Below are 20,713 nucleotides of genomic sequence, written 5' to 3'. Positions count from 1 at the left end.
CATATGTACTATCATTAATTGCTAAAATCATACTTAGGAGCTAAATAAACCTTCACTCCTAAAATTCTTGACCATAAGTTGTGCTATGCTAAATAGACACATACTGAGAGTCATAGAGAATTCGAAAGAATTTCTAACTCTGAATGGTTTCTAAGAGTCATAGAGAATTCGAAAGAATTTCTAACTCTGAATGGTTTCTAGGTTCTGCAAGTTTGACCTCCACCAATAAAATGATCTCGCTGGGAAAATAAACGTTCCTTTTTACCAAAATAGCACAAGACTCCTCCACTACAGATGCAAGATGCACAGGTGTGTGTATATGCAACTGGGCAAGGGTATGTACCTCAATGTAATTGATGTACTATTTCAATATAAATGCAATGTATGAGAATTTGAGATAAGAGTCAGAACTATATGATTTTCACCGTAGAGAATTGCAACGAGCTCATGCTATCAATAGCACGAAAACCCAAACACGCAGGATATATAGGTTATAGCTAGTATTGTGGCACGCTTTAATGTGTGAACAATCCGTCATCTTTTAAATAGATAGCTAAAGTACGGGTATTACAAATCGTAAAATAATGAAAGACATTTTTTTTCCTGCCAGACTATCACCTCATTGTCTCATAGTCTCGAGAGTTAGGACAACTCGAAGAAAGAAGTATGTTGGTGACTGAAGTAGAAATAGAACAATACCCATCTATCTTTCCATCTCAAGAAATATTCAGGTCTTGCTTGGCACTCTGAAAGAGAAAAGACGAATGATGTGGACAAATTGTGTATTGTTTACTAGTATAAGAAAAATCAACCGACAGCAACCACGTTGAGTACAACTCATCGTTTAAACAATTTTTTGGTCAAATTTGGATTTTTCAATCAAATTTCATTTAAAATTCCGAATTTTTTAAATAATTTCTGACCGAATTTTTCTGAATTTTTCCGAATTTCGGCCATATCGGCTGAAGTGGGGGTCCCATTTTTTCCTAAACCGAAAAGGTAAACCGTGCTGGTTCTACAGCTCCACAATTAACAATTGTTATTTTGAATTCTGCTCGTGCTGAATCTGAAGATGTATATACCTCAGGCGCGCGGCGGTGCGAATTCATAGATTGTACCCACAGCACGGTGTCGGTGTGAGTTCCCGTCCAATTCCAAGCTGGAGTATTCGTATGGTCGAACAGTGATATGTGGCACATGGACGAATATTACTTATATAGCGTGCACGTTCTGTGCATGCAAAGTTTTTGTTTTTAGCATAGATCCGTTAGGCCCGTTTGGTGCAAAGGAAAAATGAAAGAAATTTAAAGAATTTGAATCCTATACGAAAAATCGTATGAGCTTTTTGAGAAACTAACTTGAAATAAGTCGTGATTTACTTACGATGAGTGATTAATATTGATATTTTATTTGGTTTGATGATCTTCAGTTTTACATGAGTTTTGATGTGATTTGAATTGATTTGGGATTTATTTGAGCATATAGATTATAGACCAATTGGAACTGGAGTTTAAGATATATGTTTGCTTGTTTTATGGTGTGCAGGTGATGAATGCAATTTAGCGGTTGACGATGGGATGATCGGGACCAAACGGAGTGCTTGGTGCTAGACGACCAAGGAGGCCAGACGAAGTCAAGGGTAATTCTAGCTGAATACGTGAAGGTCAAGTAGAGCATTGAAGATGGATGAAGATGATGTATTGATAAAATCAAGCGAAGAAGATGTTGGTGCAAAGGACAAGGTGACCCGAGGGATCGGGAGTAGAAGAGACTTACCGATGGTCAGAATCGCATGATGGAGTACACGTATCGACATCGAAGCGCTTGCTTAAGATGTAAGCAAGACGACGAGTCACGCTTTGAGAAGCGTGTAGGTAGTTTCACGGTTTGTCCTTAAAATCGTGAGAGGACTGGAGGAGTACGTGGTACCATTGTGAAGCTTGCATTGAGATGAAGCTAAGTCGTGAAGGCACCACAGTCGTCCGATAAATGGAAAAGAAAATAGACCAAAATATCCTCGGTGGTAGGTAGGAGTGTACTATAAGATAGAGATATTTTAGTAAAAAGTTAGAAAATTTAAGGATCAAGTTTTCTAGGTCTATAAATAGAGGGGTAGGTTATGAGAGAGTTTGAATCAGCCATTTGAACCCCCTTGTGCTACCCATTTGAGAGCTTAGAGCTAGATTTTTAGATGAGAGAATGATGAGTGTTTAGCTTATATAATATGTGAGAGTTTTGAGAGATAAATCTTTGTAATCTGTCTAAAATAGGGCTGATCTCTTTGAGTAATGAAGTTTATCTTTTTGCATATGCTTGAATTCCCCTCTTTCTATTTTCCCTCTATTGGTTCCCTTGCAAGTTTGCAAATTTTTCGGTTTTCGGTTTTAATTTTCGTTTTGATTTTTTGGCTGAAATTTCAACACATTGCGAGGTCATTCTTCTTGTTGCTAGAGATATAAAATTCACATATATATGCTTATGTGATTGAGTCTTAAATTCTCTTATCTGTAGATAATTAACTTGGAGAGTTTCATTGCTTGTTATTCATCTTTTCTTGTTTCTTTGCAAACTATGATTCATATATCATCTTTGGAGTCGTGTTGCCTCAATTTGAGTGTTAAGACATATGTATTGATCTTAAATCAAACATATGATTCATATACCATCTGTGGAGTCGTATTGTCTCGATTTTCTCTTGTTAAAATGTCTCTCTATTTTTGCTTGTTTTGTTAAAAAAAAATCTATTTTTACTTCCGCTTGAGTTTTAAGGTACGTTAGGTGATCTAAATAGGAGAAGGTCGTCGATTTCGTAAGAAATTTGTTAATGTGTCTATTCACCTCACATCTAGTCTCCAATCTTGTTCCTACACTCTTTGCAACAAATGATTGGACATCTAGAATTCTTACAAAATTCCCATAGAATGGCATGTTGTACACGAATTTTGGAGGATTTATAGACATTATGAAAAAAATTCCTTTGATTTCATCTCTTCTCTTACTCCAGTGTTACATCCAAACGGTTTAATGGAAGTTTCTTGCATTATAAATTTTAGTAGGATTGTAAGTGCCAAGCAACTTCAATCATATATCTTTCATGTTCCCAAGTACTTGATATATCGATGATTGCTTTGCTTGGCTATATCTGGTCCGTATTCTCTTATAGCTGTGATCAACGATTTGGATGATTCGATGTGGGAATTATGATATTATGTGTGATGGACGATATGATTGATGGTTAATTTATATTTGCCGTGTAGTGTTCTTCTCATCACCTTCTATGTATGGGGCGCAACGCATGGCGATAATTTATTCGTGCTGGCTCTGTACCCTCGTGATGCCGACTTGCCGAGAGATGAGGCCGACAGCTCGTCCTTCTTCGATCGCTTCTTCTAACCGACGGGTGCGTGATCAGTGTGGAGTATGCGTTTTGTTTTTTGGAAGTGGCAAGTGATCAGTGTGGAGGGTTTTTTCTTTTTAAAGTGCAAGTGATCAGTGTATATATCTTCACACTCCTATAGCCTTCTACGTGCACCGAGTGACCAGCTTCCTCACTTGTCTTAGGGAGCTAAGCCCAGCAGCTAATTGAGTAGCTAGCCAGCTGCCAGCTGCTAACCAAGGAGGCATGGCTCCTCAGGCGGCGGCGAACGGTGCCGGCCATGGAGGCAGCAACAATGGCGTCGTCGTCGCCGGCCGGCCGGCGCCGGTGGCGAACGGCAACGGCAAGCGACACGGAGGGAGGAAGCCCATCAGTCCGATGGACAAGTACTGGACGCCCATCGACGAGAAGGATGCGGCGGCGGCCGTGGAGGACGGTGGCGAGGACGGGCGGCGGCCGCTGCTATTCCGGACGTACAGGGTCAAGGGCGTCCTCCTGCACCCCTATAGGTTCGTACTATCGTACCCGCCTGATTAATCTGCTCGCGCGCATGCTTGCATATGCTTCTGCGGTTAGCCAAGCTCATGGTTACCATTTTGGGGCGCCAATGAACAATTACACATGTCCATTTTGGGACGTGTGGTCTAGGAGTAGAATTCTATTTTTTTTAAAGTATAAATCGGACACACACAATTACACATGTCCATGGAGGCAGCAACAATGGTGCTCGTATTTTTAAAGTATAAGCCGGACACACACAGTATATTACATTCACGTTCACAATTATAACACATGTTTAAACAAGATTAGAAACATAATCTCATAAAACATGTTTTAAACACTGAACACGCACATATGTGTATGTATTATTTCTCTCAGAATTTAATAAAATATATACGAGCATATGTGCTGAATCTAGAACTTAAACTCGGGTATACAGGTTCCACCGTAAGGGTCCTAATTGCTTCTATTTTTTTAAAAAAGTAGTAGAATTCTTTGAATATAAACCAGCAGGAGGAGACTTTTCTGTTTTCATTAAAAAATCCACTAAGCTGCGAGTTTAGAGAGAGAGATCAGTACTGCACGGATTTTTTTTTTTCTTAGAGGAATGGTGCACCGAGTTGGTGTAATCGTGTGCAAGTCACATGATTCACTTTTTTTTTCTGTGACGCCAGTCACATGATTCACTACCTCGCCAGTTATCGGGAGGCATTCAAGCGTAATCACTGGGCCAATAGAATGTAAGCCCGGTCGATCTTTCAGCTGCTAGCAATTCCTGGCCCATTTGTCAGAACGAAGAACCCGCGTATGTCCTCTATGGGTTGAAGGCCCAACGGGCTGCCCGGTAAAAAGTCGCAGCCAAAGTCGGCCCCGCCCGTCAGTCACCGGCTGGGATTTCAGTTTCGTTTTATATTTTTTTATCACCGGTGAAACAACTAAAATTCATAAAATTTCAACTAAATTTTTAATTACTAGTTACGTGCATATATTTTATACGTAATACGGACGTGGGGCCACACGCGGAAATACTTCCTGTGCGGTAGGCGAGTTCACACGGGAGTGGGTATGAGAGCGTGCGCGGCAGATCGGCTCACGTAAGAACATGCGGGAGCGTGGGTACGGGACGTGGGCACATATGGGGAGCGGAGCGGAAAGCAGACGTTAAAAATATCGAAAGCGAAATACATACGAGAGAAACAGTAATCACTGTATATTTTTTAAATAGTAAAGATTTTTCGTACATATCAAATTTCGAATTAGATATTTCGCTCCTCCAAAATTCCCGAAATTTCACCACTATTCCCGCCTGCTACTGTTCCCGTTCCTCGTCCCAACATTGCAATAATTACACACGGCGATGACCGACGGCGACGACCGAGTGGTAACCCTACCAACGTCGGGGGCGGGGCGGCGCCTCCATCCTTCGGCCCACGCTCCCGGATCCCAGGCTTCTCCGTCCAGCCGGGAGCCCTCCCGACCTCTCTTCTCCGGGTGGTCCGGCCCCACTGCTCGCGGCACCGCAGAGCACCGCCTTGCACGGGTCGCCGGAGAGCGCTGAGCCGCCGCGCAGGCGCAGCCCCTGCCGTTTTCTCGGCGCGTCCCGCTAGGTTTGTCGCGTTGTCTTTTCTGAGTTCTAGATGCCCGGCGCGATGAGCGGCTGCTGAGAGTTGAAATGCCCCATGTGCATTGTGCAATCGGAATATGCGAAATGTCCAGTTGAAGAACCCATCTCGTGAAGTTAAATGCAGTGTACATGAATGGATGCAAATCTGTAGTGTAGTTTTTCATATCGTTACTGACATGTTATAACGAATTTTACAAATCAGTTGCCTTGGACTGGATAGCGTGATTTTATTGTGCAGTAAATCTTTTCTTTTTAAGTTCTCGTTGTGCTATAAATCTCATATAGGTACAGTGACACTAGTTATTCATACTGTAGTAGTTATCCTACTTCTAATGTTATGACTTGTAGCGGTATTCCCTGAGCAGATTTTCTAATTTTGTTTTCATTCATGTGCAACAGGCTGTTGACCTTGCTCAGATTGATCGCTATCATCCTATTTTTCATATGGCGCGTCAGGCACCCATACGCCGATGGCATGTGGCTGTGGTGGATATCGATTATTGGGGATTTCTGGTTTGGCGTCACTTGGTTGCTAAACCAAGTCGCAAAGCTCAACCCTATCAAGCATGTCCCAGACCTTGCCCTCTTGAAGCAACAGTTCGATCTGCCTGATGGAAACTCCAATCTCCCTCGCCTTGATGTTTTTATCAACACCGTTGATCCTATAAACGAGCCTATGATCTACACTATGAACTCTATCCTATCCATTCTTGCCGTAGACTACCCAGTTGATAGGAGTGCTACCTACCTCTCTGATGATGGCGGATCAATAATCCATTATGAGGGCTTGCTTGAGACTGCAAAGTTTGCTGTGCTGTGGGTACCCTTTTGCCGAAAGCATTGCATCGAACCAAGAGCTCCTGAGAGCTATTTTGCAGTGAAGGCACGCCCATACACAGGAAATGCACCAGATGAGTTTGTTGATGACCATAGGCGCATGTCTAGGGAGTACGATGAGTTCAAGGTGCGTTTGGACGCGCTTTTTACCAAAATCCCCCAACGCTCCGATGCATACAATGCAGAGGCCAAAGAAGGTGCAAAGGCAACCTGGATGGCAGATGGAACACAGTGGCCAGGCACATGGATTGACCCAGCTGAGCACCATAAGAAAGGACAACATGCTGGAATTGTTGAGGTATAAAATTTTACTGGCTTTCAATTTCTTTTTTTTTTGTATGTAAAAAAAACATTACTTTTCTATAGTGCTAACTTATAGTAGTAGTCATACATGAGTAATGTAAGAAGTATATTCATCTATTACCCCCCAACATGGCTGTTCAATAGGTTATGTTGAATCACCCAGGCAATGAGCCTCAATTTGGTGTACCAGCAAGTGCTGACAATCCTCTAGACTTCAGTGCTGTTGATGTGCGCCTCCCGATGCTTGTCTACATCTCCCGTGAGAAGAGCCCGGACTATGACCATCAAAAGAAAGCAGGCGCCATGAACGTGCAGCTGCGCGTCTCTGCAGTTCTGACAAACGCGCCCTTCATCATCAACTTTGATTGTGACCACTACGTCAACAACTCACAGGCCTTCCGTGCTGCAGTGTGCTTCATGCTTGATCGGCGTGACGGCGACAACACCGCTTTCGTTCAGTTCCCACAACGCTTTGATGATGTCGACCCAACAGACAGGTACTGCAATCACAACCGTGTCTTCTTCGATGCCACCTTGCTCGGTCTAAATGGCATCCAGGGACCCTCCTATGTTGGCACCGGCTGCATGTTCCGCCGGATTGCTCTCTACGGTGCCGATCCACCCCGTTGGAGACCTGACGATGTCAAGATCGTGGACAACCCCAACAAGTTTGGCAATTCAATGTCCTTCATCAACTCCATACCGGCAGCAGCAAACCAAGCATGGTCCATGACGTCACAACCGGCACTTGATGAGTCAGTCATGGCAGAGCTGACCAATGTGATGAAGTGTGCATATGAGGGCGGGACTCAGTTTGGCAAGGAAGTCGGCTGGGTGTACAACATCGCTACGGAGGATGTGGTGACCGGCTTCCGACTGCACCGAACAGGGTGGCGCTCAATGTACTGCCGCATCGAACCAGATGCTTTCCGCGGCACTGCACCGATCAACCTCACTGAGCGCCTCTGCCAGATCCTGCGCTGGTCGGGCGGCTCCCTTGAGATGTTCTTCTCACACTGCCCACTCCTTGCTGGCCGTCGACTCCACCCTATGCAACGGATTGCTTACACCAATATGACAGCCTACCCAATCTCATCCATATTCCTTGTTTTCTATCTCCTCTTCCCAGTCATATGGATCTTCCGAGGCGAGTTCTACATACAGAAGCCATTTCCCACGTACGTGCTGTACCTCGTCATCGTCATAGCAATGACAGAATTGATCGGTGTGGTCGAAATTAAGTGGGCAGGCCTCACGTTGCTGGACTGGATCCGCAACGAGCAGTTCTACATCATCGGGGCAACAGCCGTGTACCCACTGGCAACGCTGCACATAGTGCTGAAGCTAGTCTTTCGTGGGAAGGGTGTTTCATTCAAGCTGACGGCGAAGCAGGCTACGAGCGGCGTGAGCGAGAAGTTCGCTGAACTGTACACTGTGCAGTGGGCTCCGTTGCTGATCCCAACAATAGTGGTGATAGCCGTGAATGTTTGTGCGATTGGCACGGCGATCGGCAAGGCCGTCGTGGGAGGATGGTCACTCTTGCAGATGGCGGACGCGGCCCTCGGGCTGGTGTTCAATGCATGGATTCTGGTGCTGATCTACCCGTTTGCTCTAGGGATCATGGGAAGGTGGAGCAAGAGACCTTATGTTCTGTTCATTCTCTTGGTGATTGCCTTCATTGTAATCGCATTGGTGGATGTCGCCATCCAGGCCATGCGTACTGGTTTTGTTCGGCTCCACTTTAGACATTCAGGTGGTGCCAGTTTCCCAACAAGCTGGGGTTTTTAGGCTTGTGGTCTTCATTGCTGTAGTGGTACCAGTTCCCCGTTGTTGATAGTTTCGTCTCTGTTATTGTGGGTGAGAAAAAGAGAGATTTGTGTTGTTGATGGTGAGTGATTGATGTAATTGTTGATTTGGAGCCTTCGATTTGCATAGCATGTTTCAATTGTGTTTGATTATATTCATGGCTATCCGGGGGTGAAAACAGAGGGTGATGGAAAGACATGTTTTTTAGCTCATAATTTTCGGGCCTTATCTTAACAACCTTGCAAGTTGCAACTGATCGTGTGAAGCAAAGGAACAATGCGCAGCAAGATAGGCTAATAATAATGTTCCTTCTTGTACCTATGCTCTCGTTTGAATAAACTTTGCAGTGGGGATTCCTTCACTGTTTTCCGTTCAAAAAAGATAAGCTAATAATTCTCCTTGATGCGCACTATCCCATCCAAGTGCACCTTGGGGAAGTCTTTTTTTTTTGCGATGGGGGAAGTCAAATTTTGGCAATATTAACGGTTGGACTTACTAAACTTGAGCAAAAATATATATTCAAAAACGAAATGCTGATTCAGTAATTCAAACCAAACACATCGATAAAGTTGTTTATTGCCAATTTTAATTTAATTTTCTTGGTTCAAGGGTTTATAAACCGTGGGATCATTCAACAAACGAAATGCTGATTCAGTAATTCAAAACCCTGCCTCAGAATTGGGAGGAAAAAAACCTTCAGTACAGGTGTGTTTGGTTCCCTGATGAGGTTAGTTAAGTTGTATCATATATGCGGTCGAGGGAAAACAAATTAAACAGAGTCATATTTATTGAAAAAAATATTTGATTGATTATATTTGTTTAGGCAGGTTGAATTGAATTTATGTTTGGTTGATTGGATCTGATGTCGCATGAATAGATGCTAAGATTTTGATTGGTTACTCGTATAAAAATAATTTTATAATATTAATAAATAAATCTGTTTGTATAAACGGATAAAAAACTGCATCTATCGAGTCAAACTACAACAGTAAATATAGACAATAAAAATAGATTTTTTTTAAGATTCTACACATCTCTAGTCACTCTAGTTAGCACTCGGGAGGGGGGAATGCGGAGAACCAACACAATGCAGAGTGCAGGCTAAGCTGATCCGAGCCGTCAGGTCGCAGACCCGTCCAAACGCTGTCCTTATCTGTCGTCCTCTGTATCTTGCCATGTCCAAAGCCACGGGCATCCTGACTCATGATAAGTTTATCCGCTTTGGCTTCCACTTACGCCCTTGTTCCGTCTAAGTCTTTCATTCCTTCCCGTACCTTCCCCACCCCCTCCCCAGCGAGAAATTTAGGATTTTACTACTTTTATCGTTGGCGCTCGCTAAAATACTGTTAGTAAACAAACTTTGCTAAAATGTCACTCTCACCGATGCTCACCTCACTACAATGCCACTGTCTTTTTTCCTTTCAATTTCTTTTCTTTTTCAGCTAAAATTAGACCTGAATTAACGAATTTACCCTTGGCCAAACATGCCCTTTCTATGGATCAGTTTGAGGTCATTTCTTTTTCAGCTAAAATCACGTCTTTTTAATCTAAATCTCGAGCCCAGCTTAAGATTGATTTGCTCTTGCCTACTGTAGCCTCTGTATGGTTGTTGGGAGCATACGAGGAAAAAACACATAGTGACTGAAACAAGGTGACTGTATGCATTTCGGCCAGGCAAATTCGTCAATCCAGGTTTGATTTCAGCTGAAAAAAAAGAAATTAAGGAAAAAAAGACAGTGACATTGTAACGAGATGGGCATCAGCGAGAGTGACATTTTAACGAGGTCGTGTTTACCTATGCTATTTTAGCCAGCGCCAACGATGAGAATAGCAAAATCCCAAATTTCCCCTCCCCAGCTGAGCAACTACCAAAGCACAAGCGAGCGAGCTCTCCCCTCCCCTCGCGACCGCCGCCCCACGCACCGGAATCCGCAGAAGATCCCGACCCCGCGATGCAGACCCCGGCGAACCCCTCCGTTGACCTGCCGCTGGCGGCGCCGCCGCCTCCGGTGAAGGCACCGGCCCCGCGCCCCCCTACGCCGGCCTCCCTCCAGCCCGAGTCCCCCGGCTTCTTCTTCAGCGCGGCCGCGGCCGCCGCCCCCTTGGGCTCCTCCCACCGCCGCATCGCCATCGCCGTCGACCTCTCTGACGAGTCCGCCTACGCCGTGAGCTGGGCCGTCGCCAACTACCTCCGCCCCGGGGACGCCGTCATCCTCCTCCACGTGCGCACCACCTCCGTCCTCTACGGTGCCGACTGGGGCGCCGTCGACGTCTCCTTCCCCCGCGCCAACGCTAACCCTAGCGGCGGCGCCGATGAGGACGGCGACGATGCCGAGGCCGCCGCACGCAGGATAGAGGACGACTTAGACGCCTTCACCGCCTTCAAGGCCGACGACCTGGCCAGGCCGCTCAAGGACGCGGAGATCCCCTACAAGGTCCACATCGTCAAGGACCACGACATGAAGGAGAGGCTCTGCCTCGAGGTCGAGAGGCTCGGGCTCAGCGCGGTCATCATGGGGAGCAAAGGGTTTGGCGCCTCACGGAGGACCAGCAAGGGGAGGCTCGGGAGCGTGAGCGACTACTGTGTGCACCACTGTGTTTGCCCGGTGGTGGTGGTGCGTTCCCCTGATGACGGTGTGGCAGAGGGTGGGGAGGCCGGTGGTGTGCAGACCACGGCGGGTGCAGAGGAAGTGCTGAACCCTGTGCCGGAGGAGGAGGCTGAATACCATGATGCTACTGAGGAGCACAAGGGTAATTGATTTTATAGTTGCTTGTGCATGTGTCTGTGCCTGCCGTCATTATTTATACGAAATGTACCAAAGCTTCAACTGAAAATAAGATGATGTGCATACTAGAGGTTATTCTACATCAATATAACTAGCTAAGTAGTTATACTAAATTGAACTAGCAAGATGGCCCACGCTAATAGCGTAGCTACGCCGCAATATTTTGTCACGATAATCTTTGGTTAAAAAGTAGTATCTTTAGCTTTTTTAATGAGGTTAGTGCCATTTAGAGACAAAATGCATAAAATTAGAAGAAGAGATAAAATTATGTTAGATGAAGAGAAAAATAGAGAAAATTATTTATGGCCAGCATATTTACTCAGCTAGTTTTGTGTACTTGCTAGTTTTATGTACTCACCTCGATTGTAAATTTACATTTATACATTCAATCAATAAATCTATTGTCTAATTACTGAATTTATATAACATTCTAGTCAAACATAGTTGTATAGGCATGTCTTGATCATACAAAGATACATACCACGCTCTTCACCCACTTGCTGCTGTGACGGCAAGCTGTCTGGTCCAAGTCTAGCTCTTACCGGTTGCATTCTGCTTATTAATCCTTGACTTTGTAGGTGTCCTTTTGTAGCCACCATAGGTCGCGGCTCCACCATATGCATTCTGTGGTTGTGCCTTGCTTTGTCGTTTACCTGACATCATTATCTCGTTCTGTGCAACAAATTTATTGTCAGTTTTTTTAACTTCCTTGATGAATTAAGTCAAATGTAGCTCCTCGTCTCCTTGTGGCTGCAGTCGCGAGGTACGCGGCACAAGCCTAGCTTCAATGTCCTTAGTGTCCCTTGTTGACCATTTATAGTATGTGAATGGTGGCTTCCCTTGACGCCTACCTAGCATCATGATCTTGTGCTACGTGTCAACAAATCTATTGATTAATTGTACTTTACATGGACTTTATTTAGGTATTTGATTTTTTCTAAGACTATATTTGATACAAATCCTTCTTTTTTCTATTCTAACTCCAATTTCAATTATAATTAATTTTATTTTATTTGGACTCTTTATTTAGATATTTTGCTTCTTAGACAGTATGGAAACCATAGACATACATTAATATTTTTCATAATTTTTTTAAAATTTAGAGCACATTTGAAAGCATTGACAAATCGAGATTAAATCACTGTATTAGAAAAAAGAGAAAAGATATTGTATACGTGGGTCCTTACTCCTTTAGGCCCAAGCTGGCCCAATCGGTACGCTAGCCCATGCCACGACCGTGTCGTTTTCCTTCTGCTATTGCGACGGGACGGTGCATCGCACATCCTCTTGTATCGGCAACTCAACTCCTCTTTTACTCCCTCTCGGTCTCCTTCCTCTGCACAGATTCACCACCCAAACCGCTCTCTCTCTCTCTCTCTCTCTCTAGGCTGATGGAGCGTTGTTGCCATGCTGCCCCTCCACCTGTGACCGCATGAAATTAATGAATTCATCCGAACTCTCCAATCGGTGGTCCTAACCGTGCTGAACTGAAGCATCACACCAATCATGGCATGTGGTGCCATCATTGCGATTCCCCATCATCTGCCCGCGTAGCGCAGGCTCGGGGTACCATCGCCTTAAAGCGCGCTAGTGGGCTTGCGTAGGCTGATCTTCTCAATCTGAGCCATTGAATCCTCCCGATTCACCCTCGTTCTTCCACACGCCTCCTTCAAATTAGTCTACAGCAAAGGCTAATCTCGCTAAGCAGCGATTACTGGCGGACAGCCCCTGACATCGGCACTCCATTTTGCCCATCTCCCCATGCTATCACTGGTCCTGTGCCGATCTTGGAGCCGCTGCAGATATGGTGGCCGCACCTCTCGGTCAAACCCCGTGCTACCTCTGTCAGATAGGGACCTAAGGGTCGTGCCACCCGGTCACCGCGGTCTTCAAGTTCCTCACGGTCGTCACGATTCATCATTGTCGAAGTCGTGTCGTGAAGGGGTCGGTGCCATCCAGATTTCATGGGCGAGGAAACAGAGACCGGGGTGGTCCTCCCCTTCTTTCTTTGCTGCTTCTACTGCACCGCCTAACAAATCTGTACCGACGGCTTTGTTTCCTTTTTATTTTGTAGCCTGACTGCTTCTCGTGTTCTTGGGATGCTAGGATGGTGTCGTGACTTTGATGGCTTAAAATAAATTAAATAAGAAAAGAGTTATATCTCTTATTTATTAATCGTATTTGATATTGACTCTTTGATTAAATCTAGTTTGTTAGATGTTCATAATAATGAGTGGTCTAGATTTTTTTCTTTTTTCAGATTAACATGGTAATTTCATGACCATGAGAGCGAATGCGGAGGCTCCTTTTGCACCTCAAATATTAAGATAATAGATAGATAGGGAGAGTTAGCAAGGATTATGGGGTATGGCTTTTATACTTTTCCTTTGAATCATGATATGGATTTCAATTAGATCTTGTTACATTTATTAGGTCTACTTCCCAGTTAACATTGAATAAGTTGTGGAACATGACTGTTGGGTCAAGCCAACTGTTGTATGGTGTATAAGTGAAGGATTTAGCTCTGCATTGTTACGGTCACCTCATCTCAAGGTTTAATGGTTCTAGCGTTTGTGTAGTCCTGTACAATTGTACATGTAGCGTTGCAGTACCTAGGCTACCAACTAAATGTCTGGTCATTTTGCTTCACATTTTCCAATCAAAGGATATAAAGTATAGACCATGAGTGTTTTAGCTTTTCTGTTGTACCCCAAATAGTTCTTTATGTCTAAAAGCGATTAAGTCTGAAAATTTAGTTTTATTTTCAGCTTGAGGAAAGTTTCTAGTTTGTTCACTAGTGCTCTACGTTTGTCCTTCACCTGATTGGACATTTTGGAGGAAGAATTTTGATTAGCTTTTGAGAGTAAATTTATTAGTCTGTTTGCTCATGCTTAGTCTTATTATTTTATAGGTTAACCTATTGTCTTAGGAATTGATAAACCCAAAAAAGGTTAAGATGTAATTCTCGTTATCTTATTGCTTATCCCTTCCCCTTCACTTATGTGCGTACAATAATACAATTGGATGTATTTAACTTCTTAATACAGATGCCAATGATTCTCCAGTAAACTGAGTTAGCTTGTAAGGAAGCGAATATCCCATTAAGGCAGTACTAATATTTTGGAACCCAGCCTCCTACTATCTAGCTTAGCAATGAACCATGGCATGGACCTCTCCCCTACCATTTTCTATGCAGGATACTGAGCTGGTGCCTTCTGGTGATCAAGCAGACCTTCCTTGCACTCCTGTATTGGCACGAGTATGAGTTTCACCTGCAGATTGCAGCCTACCAAGCAGCTTCTGCATAACCATCTATCCCACAGGACCTGATCACAATGATCACTTGTTCTTTGGAAACAATTATCTCTGCATAGTTTGTTTGGCTTGTGCGCATAATTAATCACTGAACTCAGATATGCCTTCAGCAAAGAAATTCATCTGCTATCCATTTGTAAGCTGTAAACCTACCATACAGTATCTGTAACTTACCTGTAGTCTATACTTTGTAAAAGGGTTGTTATGCCCCAAATGAACTCCCCTGTATGGCCATGGCTTCAGCTGAAATAGAGAAACTGTACCTGCAGCACGGCCTGTTTCTGTGAATTAGGATTGTTCTACTATCTAGTTTCAGAAAAACTATCATGAAGGTAGGAAGGGAAGGGATCAGGGAGATGCTGGGAGCAACTATTAGGCAGTGGGATCCATTTGTGTCATCGATTCAGATCATGCTATAGAAAAGTGCAAAACCTGCTTTAGAAGTGGCATGTTTTTAGGAAATAAATAGTTAGGCAAACCTGCTTTATACAGACTCTTTTACTTTTGAAACCTATTATTAACCATGAGCATGGTATGGGAAAATGAGACTTAAAAGTTGATGATATATATCTGAATTGTATTACCCCGTTTCACTATACTGTTTAATCGGTATGCTTCAACATGTCTCTTCACTTGGATGGTTTAATTTAACAGAAACAATGGTGCCATGCCTTTTAATATTTGTGATTAACTATCTAGTAACTTCCAATGAACAGATACTTAGAAAATTATGTTTGTGCATTGTCTGCTCTTATAGACTGTAGCTAGCATAACTGTGTGTTTCCTAAATAGCTTTGTGGAATAGTTGAAGATATCTCCAAAATTTCCTTGTTTTCAAAGAATAAGTAGTTGTACACTTTATTAGCTTCCGAATAGTAGAAGGATTAGCTAACAGTTTGGATTCTTTTGGTTGAGATTTCATTATCTGTGTGCTATCAATCTGTAATAAACTAATAACTGGAGTAATAAGCTGTGTGTTAATGCTAGCTGAGTTACTACCTGGAAAAAAACTGAGAACTGTACTTTTTTTCTTCTGATTATCGAAATTTCTTGCTTCCTTATTAGTGATATTTGTGATAGATTGAATAATGACATTCATTTGCATGTACCATGTCAAGGATCTTGTGGGTTTCATCTCTAGCCTACCCCAACTTGCTTGGGACAAAGGCTTTGTTGTTGTTGTTGTTGTACCATGTCAAGGATCCTACATGATTAATTAGCTAATATATTGAATTGGTGATATTGCTGCAGATGCTTGATTGGGTTGATGTATTGTGAAGTCCCGCTGGATTCAGGTGAGCATAGGATTAAACTTTTTCCATTTAGTTTGTATGGTTGTTGTCTGATAGTTTTCCACTATCCAATGTTTTCTTAACAGTAATTCCTTACCCATTGGGTTCAAAATTTCTATTTTTCTCTCAAGATAACGTTGCAGCACATTTGGTATAATGTTAAGAGTATAACCTTAAATACAGTAAAAAAATATGATATCTTTGTAGCCTATTGTAATGTAGGTACATGTGTACGGCAAGTTATACACTAAAACTTCAAATGAAATATTCACTATAAGTTGGGAGGTTCGAGTATGCTTAATAATCCCGATGGGAAATATATGGGAAGCTTGACTGTTGTCCCAAGCAACAAATTGTGGCTTTGGGTAACATGATTATTTTATGCCCAAAGCTACACTGCAGAACCCCAGATGGATCTGAACAATGCTATATTCGTATAAGGTTAAAATACTATTGAAGGGACCAGCTGCCCTATCCTTTGATAATTGATACTAATGAAAAATCTTAGCTCCCTTTGATTTGATCATTTTCCTCCCATGCACTAGCACTTCACTACGATACTGTTTTGTACGGCCACCTCCAACCTGTCACTGGTTATTTCATAGACAGTTAATTGCTTTGTTTTTAAGGCATCGTCTAGGCGATGAGGCGCTGCTAGAGTCCTGGGCGTCCCCGGTGCCTTGCTAAAATCAGAGATGGAGAGGAGGAGAGGGAGGGATAAGAGAGTTCCACCCCTCACAAACAAGAGGAGCGGGAGTGGAACTAGCAGGGACAAGCAGCCACCGCCTCCCCATCCCTGTTGCTGCTGGCTCCAGCGGTGGCCAGAGCAGCACTCCTCCGGTCGACCATGGCGGCGTCCGATCTGAAAGGGAGCGGCGGCGGCAGCAGGCGATTCAGGGTCTAGTGAAGGGGCTTGGGGTGGTGGGGCTTGACAGCTTGTTGCTGCTCCCTCTGTGCCATCCATTCGCTGCGACGTCGCTCGATTTGATCGGCGATCTGTGGTGGCATTCCCTAGTGTTACTGCTGTCTTTGTGGCCTGGACGTGTGGTGGGTGGATGTCAACTGACAAGGACAACATGCCATCTAGTACATGGCTGTGGTGGGTTGGTGCAATAGTAGCAAGGGTAATGAGCTGGATAGTTATGAAGGCCCAATCTCCATCTCTTTCTTTTTAGGGAAAGAATGTTTTTACCGTTAGCAAACATCCTAGTTTTACTTTTGCCATCGTGTTTTATCAGATTTTGTTTTTGCCATCGGTTATGCGATTTATTGTTTGTTTTTGCCACTTCCTGCTGTTTTTCCAATGGCAAAAACGAAAAACAAATTGCAAAACCGATGGCAAAAACAAACAACAAATTGCAAAACCGATGGCAAAAATGAACTACAAATTGCAAACCAATGGCAGAAACGAAAAGTGATAAAACACGATGGCAGAAGCAAAACTAGGATCCTGCTAATGGCAAAAACAAAATTATCCCTTCTTTTTATTATAATTATTTTCTTCTCTTCTGGAGTAACTATATATAAGACCGAGAATATATATTATGTGTATGGTGTCAGCTTTGCGTCGCCTTAAGTGCCTAGGCGATAAGGGGGTGGGTGGCCGCACCATGCCTTTCTGCCTTAAGAACAATGGTTAACTGAAACTTTTGGGAATTGCACTATTTAAGCATGATTTTACACTGCCCTAGCATCTGATTTTACGACCACCAAATGGTCTTACTATCCATACATCTGTTAGATTAATTTCCTTCGATTTTTTGTTTTGCCTCTAATTCCTGCCATTTCCTTCCACAGCATGTAAAGATTCTAGCAGTCAACCGTTGGCTGGTGGTTTCTACTGAGGACATCTGGTGTTTGGTCAACTTTCATTGCTCATGCCTGTCAATGCTTTTGCCTTGTTGTATCTTCAGTTGCCTTCTTTCACGTAGCTTGTCTAACTGTTCACCTGCTTGGTGAATATTTGTGCATTAGAACCTTTGTATTTTCTTCGGATCCACTGTTTCTGACGAAAGTTACAGTTTGACTACTTTTAGAACCAAGTGTATCACCTCCGCAATATTTTTCGTTTGCTTTGCTTTATTTTAATTAAAAGTAACTTTGTGGTAGATTTCATGAATCTTTAGATGTTCATTGCCAATTTCCTGCCTGGAGAAATTTACGTTATTTTCTGAATGTACTTTAAAAAGCTAGATGTTTCTGTACTAGAGCCTTGTTCCCTAGCTTGGTTGGTACTATCTGCCCTGTGGAATATTCTCTTGTTTAGAGTCAGTTCAGACTACCTTTTTGGCACATGGAAACTATGAAACCCATCTTTTATGGATTTATACTGGATTAGTTTGTGTCGACCACAATTATTACAGAATTGGATTAGCTTTTTTTTCAGTCTTGAAAACTTGGCTGGTTTAGAATTTTTCGATTTATAAGCAGTTATTGTTCGAACTCTTAGAATATGCTTCTGTATGGACGTGTGCCATTGCAATTTTTTAGTTTGGGTCCCTATATCATGCAATCATGATATGAAGATCTTACCGAAAATCACATGCATAGATTTCGAGTTCTGAATGTGTTGGTTTCCAAAAGAGTTGGTGAACACATCTTTTCATCTGGAAGTGTTTAACAATTCATGCGGTTCAGAAGATCAATTCCTTAACACTAGCAAGTATTGGATCCTTGGCCTTGCCAGTACTCATGTGTCGTGTGGGGCTGAGAAAAATGCTATGATGCCCAGCTGCTGCGAAGAGATCGGGTTCTGGAACTTAGTGATTGATGAGGGAATTTGTTGATACTCTCTGGTAGTCTATTTGTTATTCTCCACGGGTCATCTAATTCTACCGATTACACGCACGGACGGGACAATGAAAATCTTGTTGGAATTCTGTGAATAATTAGGTGAACAGCTCGCCGTTAACTTTCTTGTTTCGATCCTTTTCTATAACGTGTTAATGCATCTAAGCTGCTCATTCTCCGGCTCAACCTGTCACCTTTTGTGATAGTACGCCACTCATCACCACTTTTGAGGGGCGGATATTTCACTCCAGCCACCTGCCGTGTTTACTAATTGTCATCAGGCACACGTTGACAGCATGGGCCCTTTCAATAGCAATTTTGAGGCGCATCTTGTCCTTCACTCCTTGTGCTTTTCCATTGTTGTGGCTACATTAAGAATTTTGGTTGTCGCTAAACCACATTATCGTCGTCATTTTCATCATGGACCGACTACGGACCAAACAGAATCTCTTTTTCTTCTTCTCTTTTTGGTTTGGGGTCATTTCACGGCTCGCAATTCTAAAAGTGCGCGCTTTTTCTAGTCCATTCGGACGATGCAAAATCTGACCCTACGGGGTTGGTACGATGTGCGAGCTTAGAACATCCCAACTATTTTTTTTTTCATTTCTTTCTTGATTTTTTTTCTATTTTTTTATCTTTAACAGTTTTTTTTAAAGGATTTGTAAAGAAAAAAGAGATAATCCCGTTTTGGTAGAAATGACCTTGTTAATTTCTTCGTAAAGTAAATTGTTGGAACGTTGAAAGGAATAAAAATCTCTTCACAAATGAATTCTGGTTACCAAGGGAATCTATTGGCATGATCTTAGCTCGGTGAAGCTGTTGTGGCACAATCAGAACTGTCGGTCGATAAATTGATGGTTTGATCTTACAATGACAAAATCCTTGCTATGTCTTTCTGTGATTTCTATATCTGATACGGCCGGCTATCTGGGGTTATGATGCCGAGATGTGAACCACCCGGTTTTGGATCTGGAGTTGTTGGTTTGATCAATGATCATCCTCCTCGACGGTTGCAGGAGCTGGATTGGCACGAGCTACCGCGTTTGGAATATGTTTATGCAGGGCAGTCTTTGGATGTAGAATAAAAGTGGTCCTTATTTCTGACGCTTGGGAGAGGGAGTGTACAGGATAATCTGCACACGAGTGGTCTGATGCTTGGGAATTCACAGCTTACTTTTGACCACGGGCGGTATTATCCTGCTCAGCATCAAAACAAGAAGCTCCCTAATCACAATGGAGGCTCCTCAAGAGAGATTTAACAAGACTGCTGGAGCTGGCGACCTCCACTACGGAAGTCCTGTACTGAAAAGACACCATTATTGAATTCGTTCAGATTTCCAAGTCGGCACATACTATGATCATTCCTTGGAACATGACCCAATGTCAGTACAGCTAAAACTGTGTTTTGCCCATCAGGGTCCGCAGGTTGCCAGCCGATACCACCTTTCTTTTACAGAAGCCAAGAACACTTTTCATGGTTCCTGGGCTACAGGCCTACAGCGACACTTTCCGTGCCGGCTGTCCAGCGGTTCTCCGTCCTGATGGCTTCGTAGAGGCTGTCCAGTGCTTCACGTGTGCACATTGGTGCTCGTCACCTCTTTTTTTTACTTTTGCAGAAGGGGCTAGAGGCCCAGTTATATTAAAAAACGCAACAACCTAACACCTCTGGATATGTAAAGGCAACCTTGGAGAAGGTCAAAATTACAATGAAGCACGTAGACCCATCTCCTCAAGGTTGATAAAATACAGATAAGACCCTAAACAACCAAGAAATAAAGAAGGAAGCCTACAGGGCCTTAGTCACATCGCCCGAATACCTTGTAGTTCGCTAGACCGCCGCAACGCTCTCAGGCGGAGGAGAAACACCGAGGACGGGAAACAGAGCACCTGCGCAAGCAACATGAAGCGATATCCAAACACTTTGGCTAGCCGCATGACTTGATTCCACTAAGGAGCATCGACCGTCCACTCCATGCACTTGCCAGGCAGATGAACCAGCGCCGCCGACAACACCAATGGCCCGGGAAAGGAATCTAGCATCACCGATAGCACCGTCGACCTGGAGAAAGGACCCAACACCACT

At 43.4% G+C, this 20,713-nt stretch overlaps 2 protein-coding genes across 4 annotated transcripts; both read left to right on the top strand.

The window, feature by feature from the left end:
• The first annotated feature begins 3,417 nt into the window (after positions 1–3,417).
• On the top strand, positions 3,418–8,639 carry LOC133891753 (probable mixed-linked glucan synthase 8). Its single transcript, XM_062332496.1, has 3 exons — positions 3,418–3,885; positions 5,901–6,636; positions 6,786–8,639. Exons 1-3 carry the CDS (start codon positions 3,623–3,625, stop codon positions 8,427–8,429), a joined length of 2,643 nt encoding a protein of 880 aa, XP_062188480.1. The 5' UTR covers positions 3,418–3,622; the 3' UTR covers positions 8,430–8,639.
• A 1,616-nt stretch (positions 8,640–10,255) lies between these two features.
• Positions 10,256–17,948, top strand: LOC133890764 (universal stress protein PHOS32-like). 3 transcript variants are annotated; one of them, XR_009904101.1, is made up of 5 exons: positions 10,256–11,198; positions 11,929–13,387; positions 13,494–13,598; positions 15,800–15,843; positions 17,638–17,948. XR_009904101.1 is itself a non-coding variant. In XM_062331290.1 (3 exons), the coding sequence occupies exons 1-2, from the start codon at positions 10,400–10,402 to the stop codon at positions 15,805–15,807; spliced, it is 807 nt and encodes a 268-aa protein (XP_062187274.1). In that variant the 5' UTR covers positions 10,258–10,399; the 3' UTR covers positions 15,808–15,843; positions 17,638–17,948. The 3 variants fall into 3 exon arrangements, 1 of the variants encoding a protein (XP_062187274.1); XR_009904102.1 differs by lacking the exon at positions 11,929–13,387 and having other exon boundaries at positions 10,257–11,198; XM_062331290.1 differs by lacking the exons at positions 11,929–13,387; positions 13,494–13,598 and having other exon boundaries at positions 10,258–11,198.
• Positions 17,949–20,713: the final 2,765 nt, after the last annotated feature.

This window comes from Phragmites australis, chromosome 14 (genome assembly GCF_958298935.1).
Source record: "Phragmites australis chromosome 14, lpPhrAust1.1, whole genome shotgun sequence".
Classification (NCBI taxonomy): domain Eukaryota; kingdom Viridiplantae; phylum Streptophyta; class Magnoliopsida; order Poales; family Poaceae; genus Phragmites; species Phragmites australis.
This window is presented reverse-complemented; position numbering and strand designations above follow the sequence as displayed.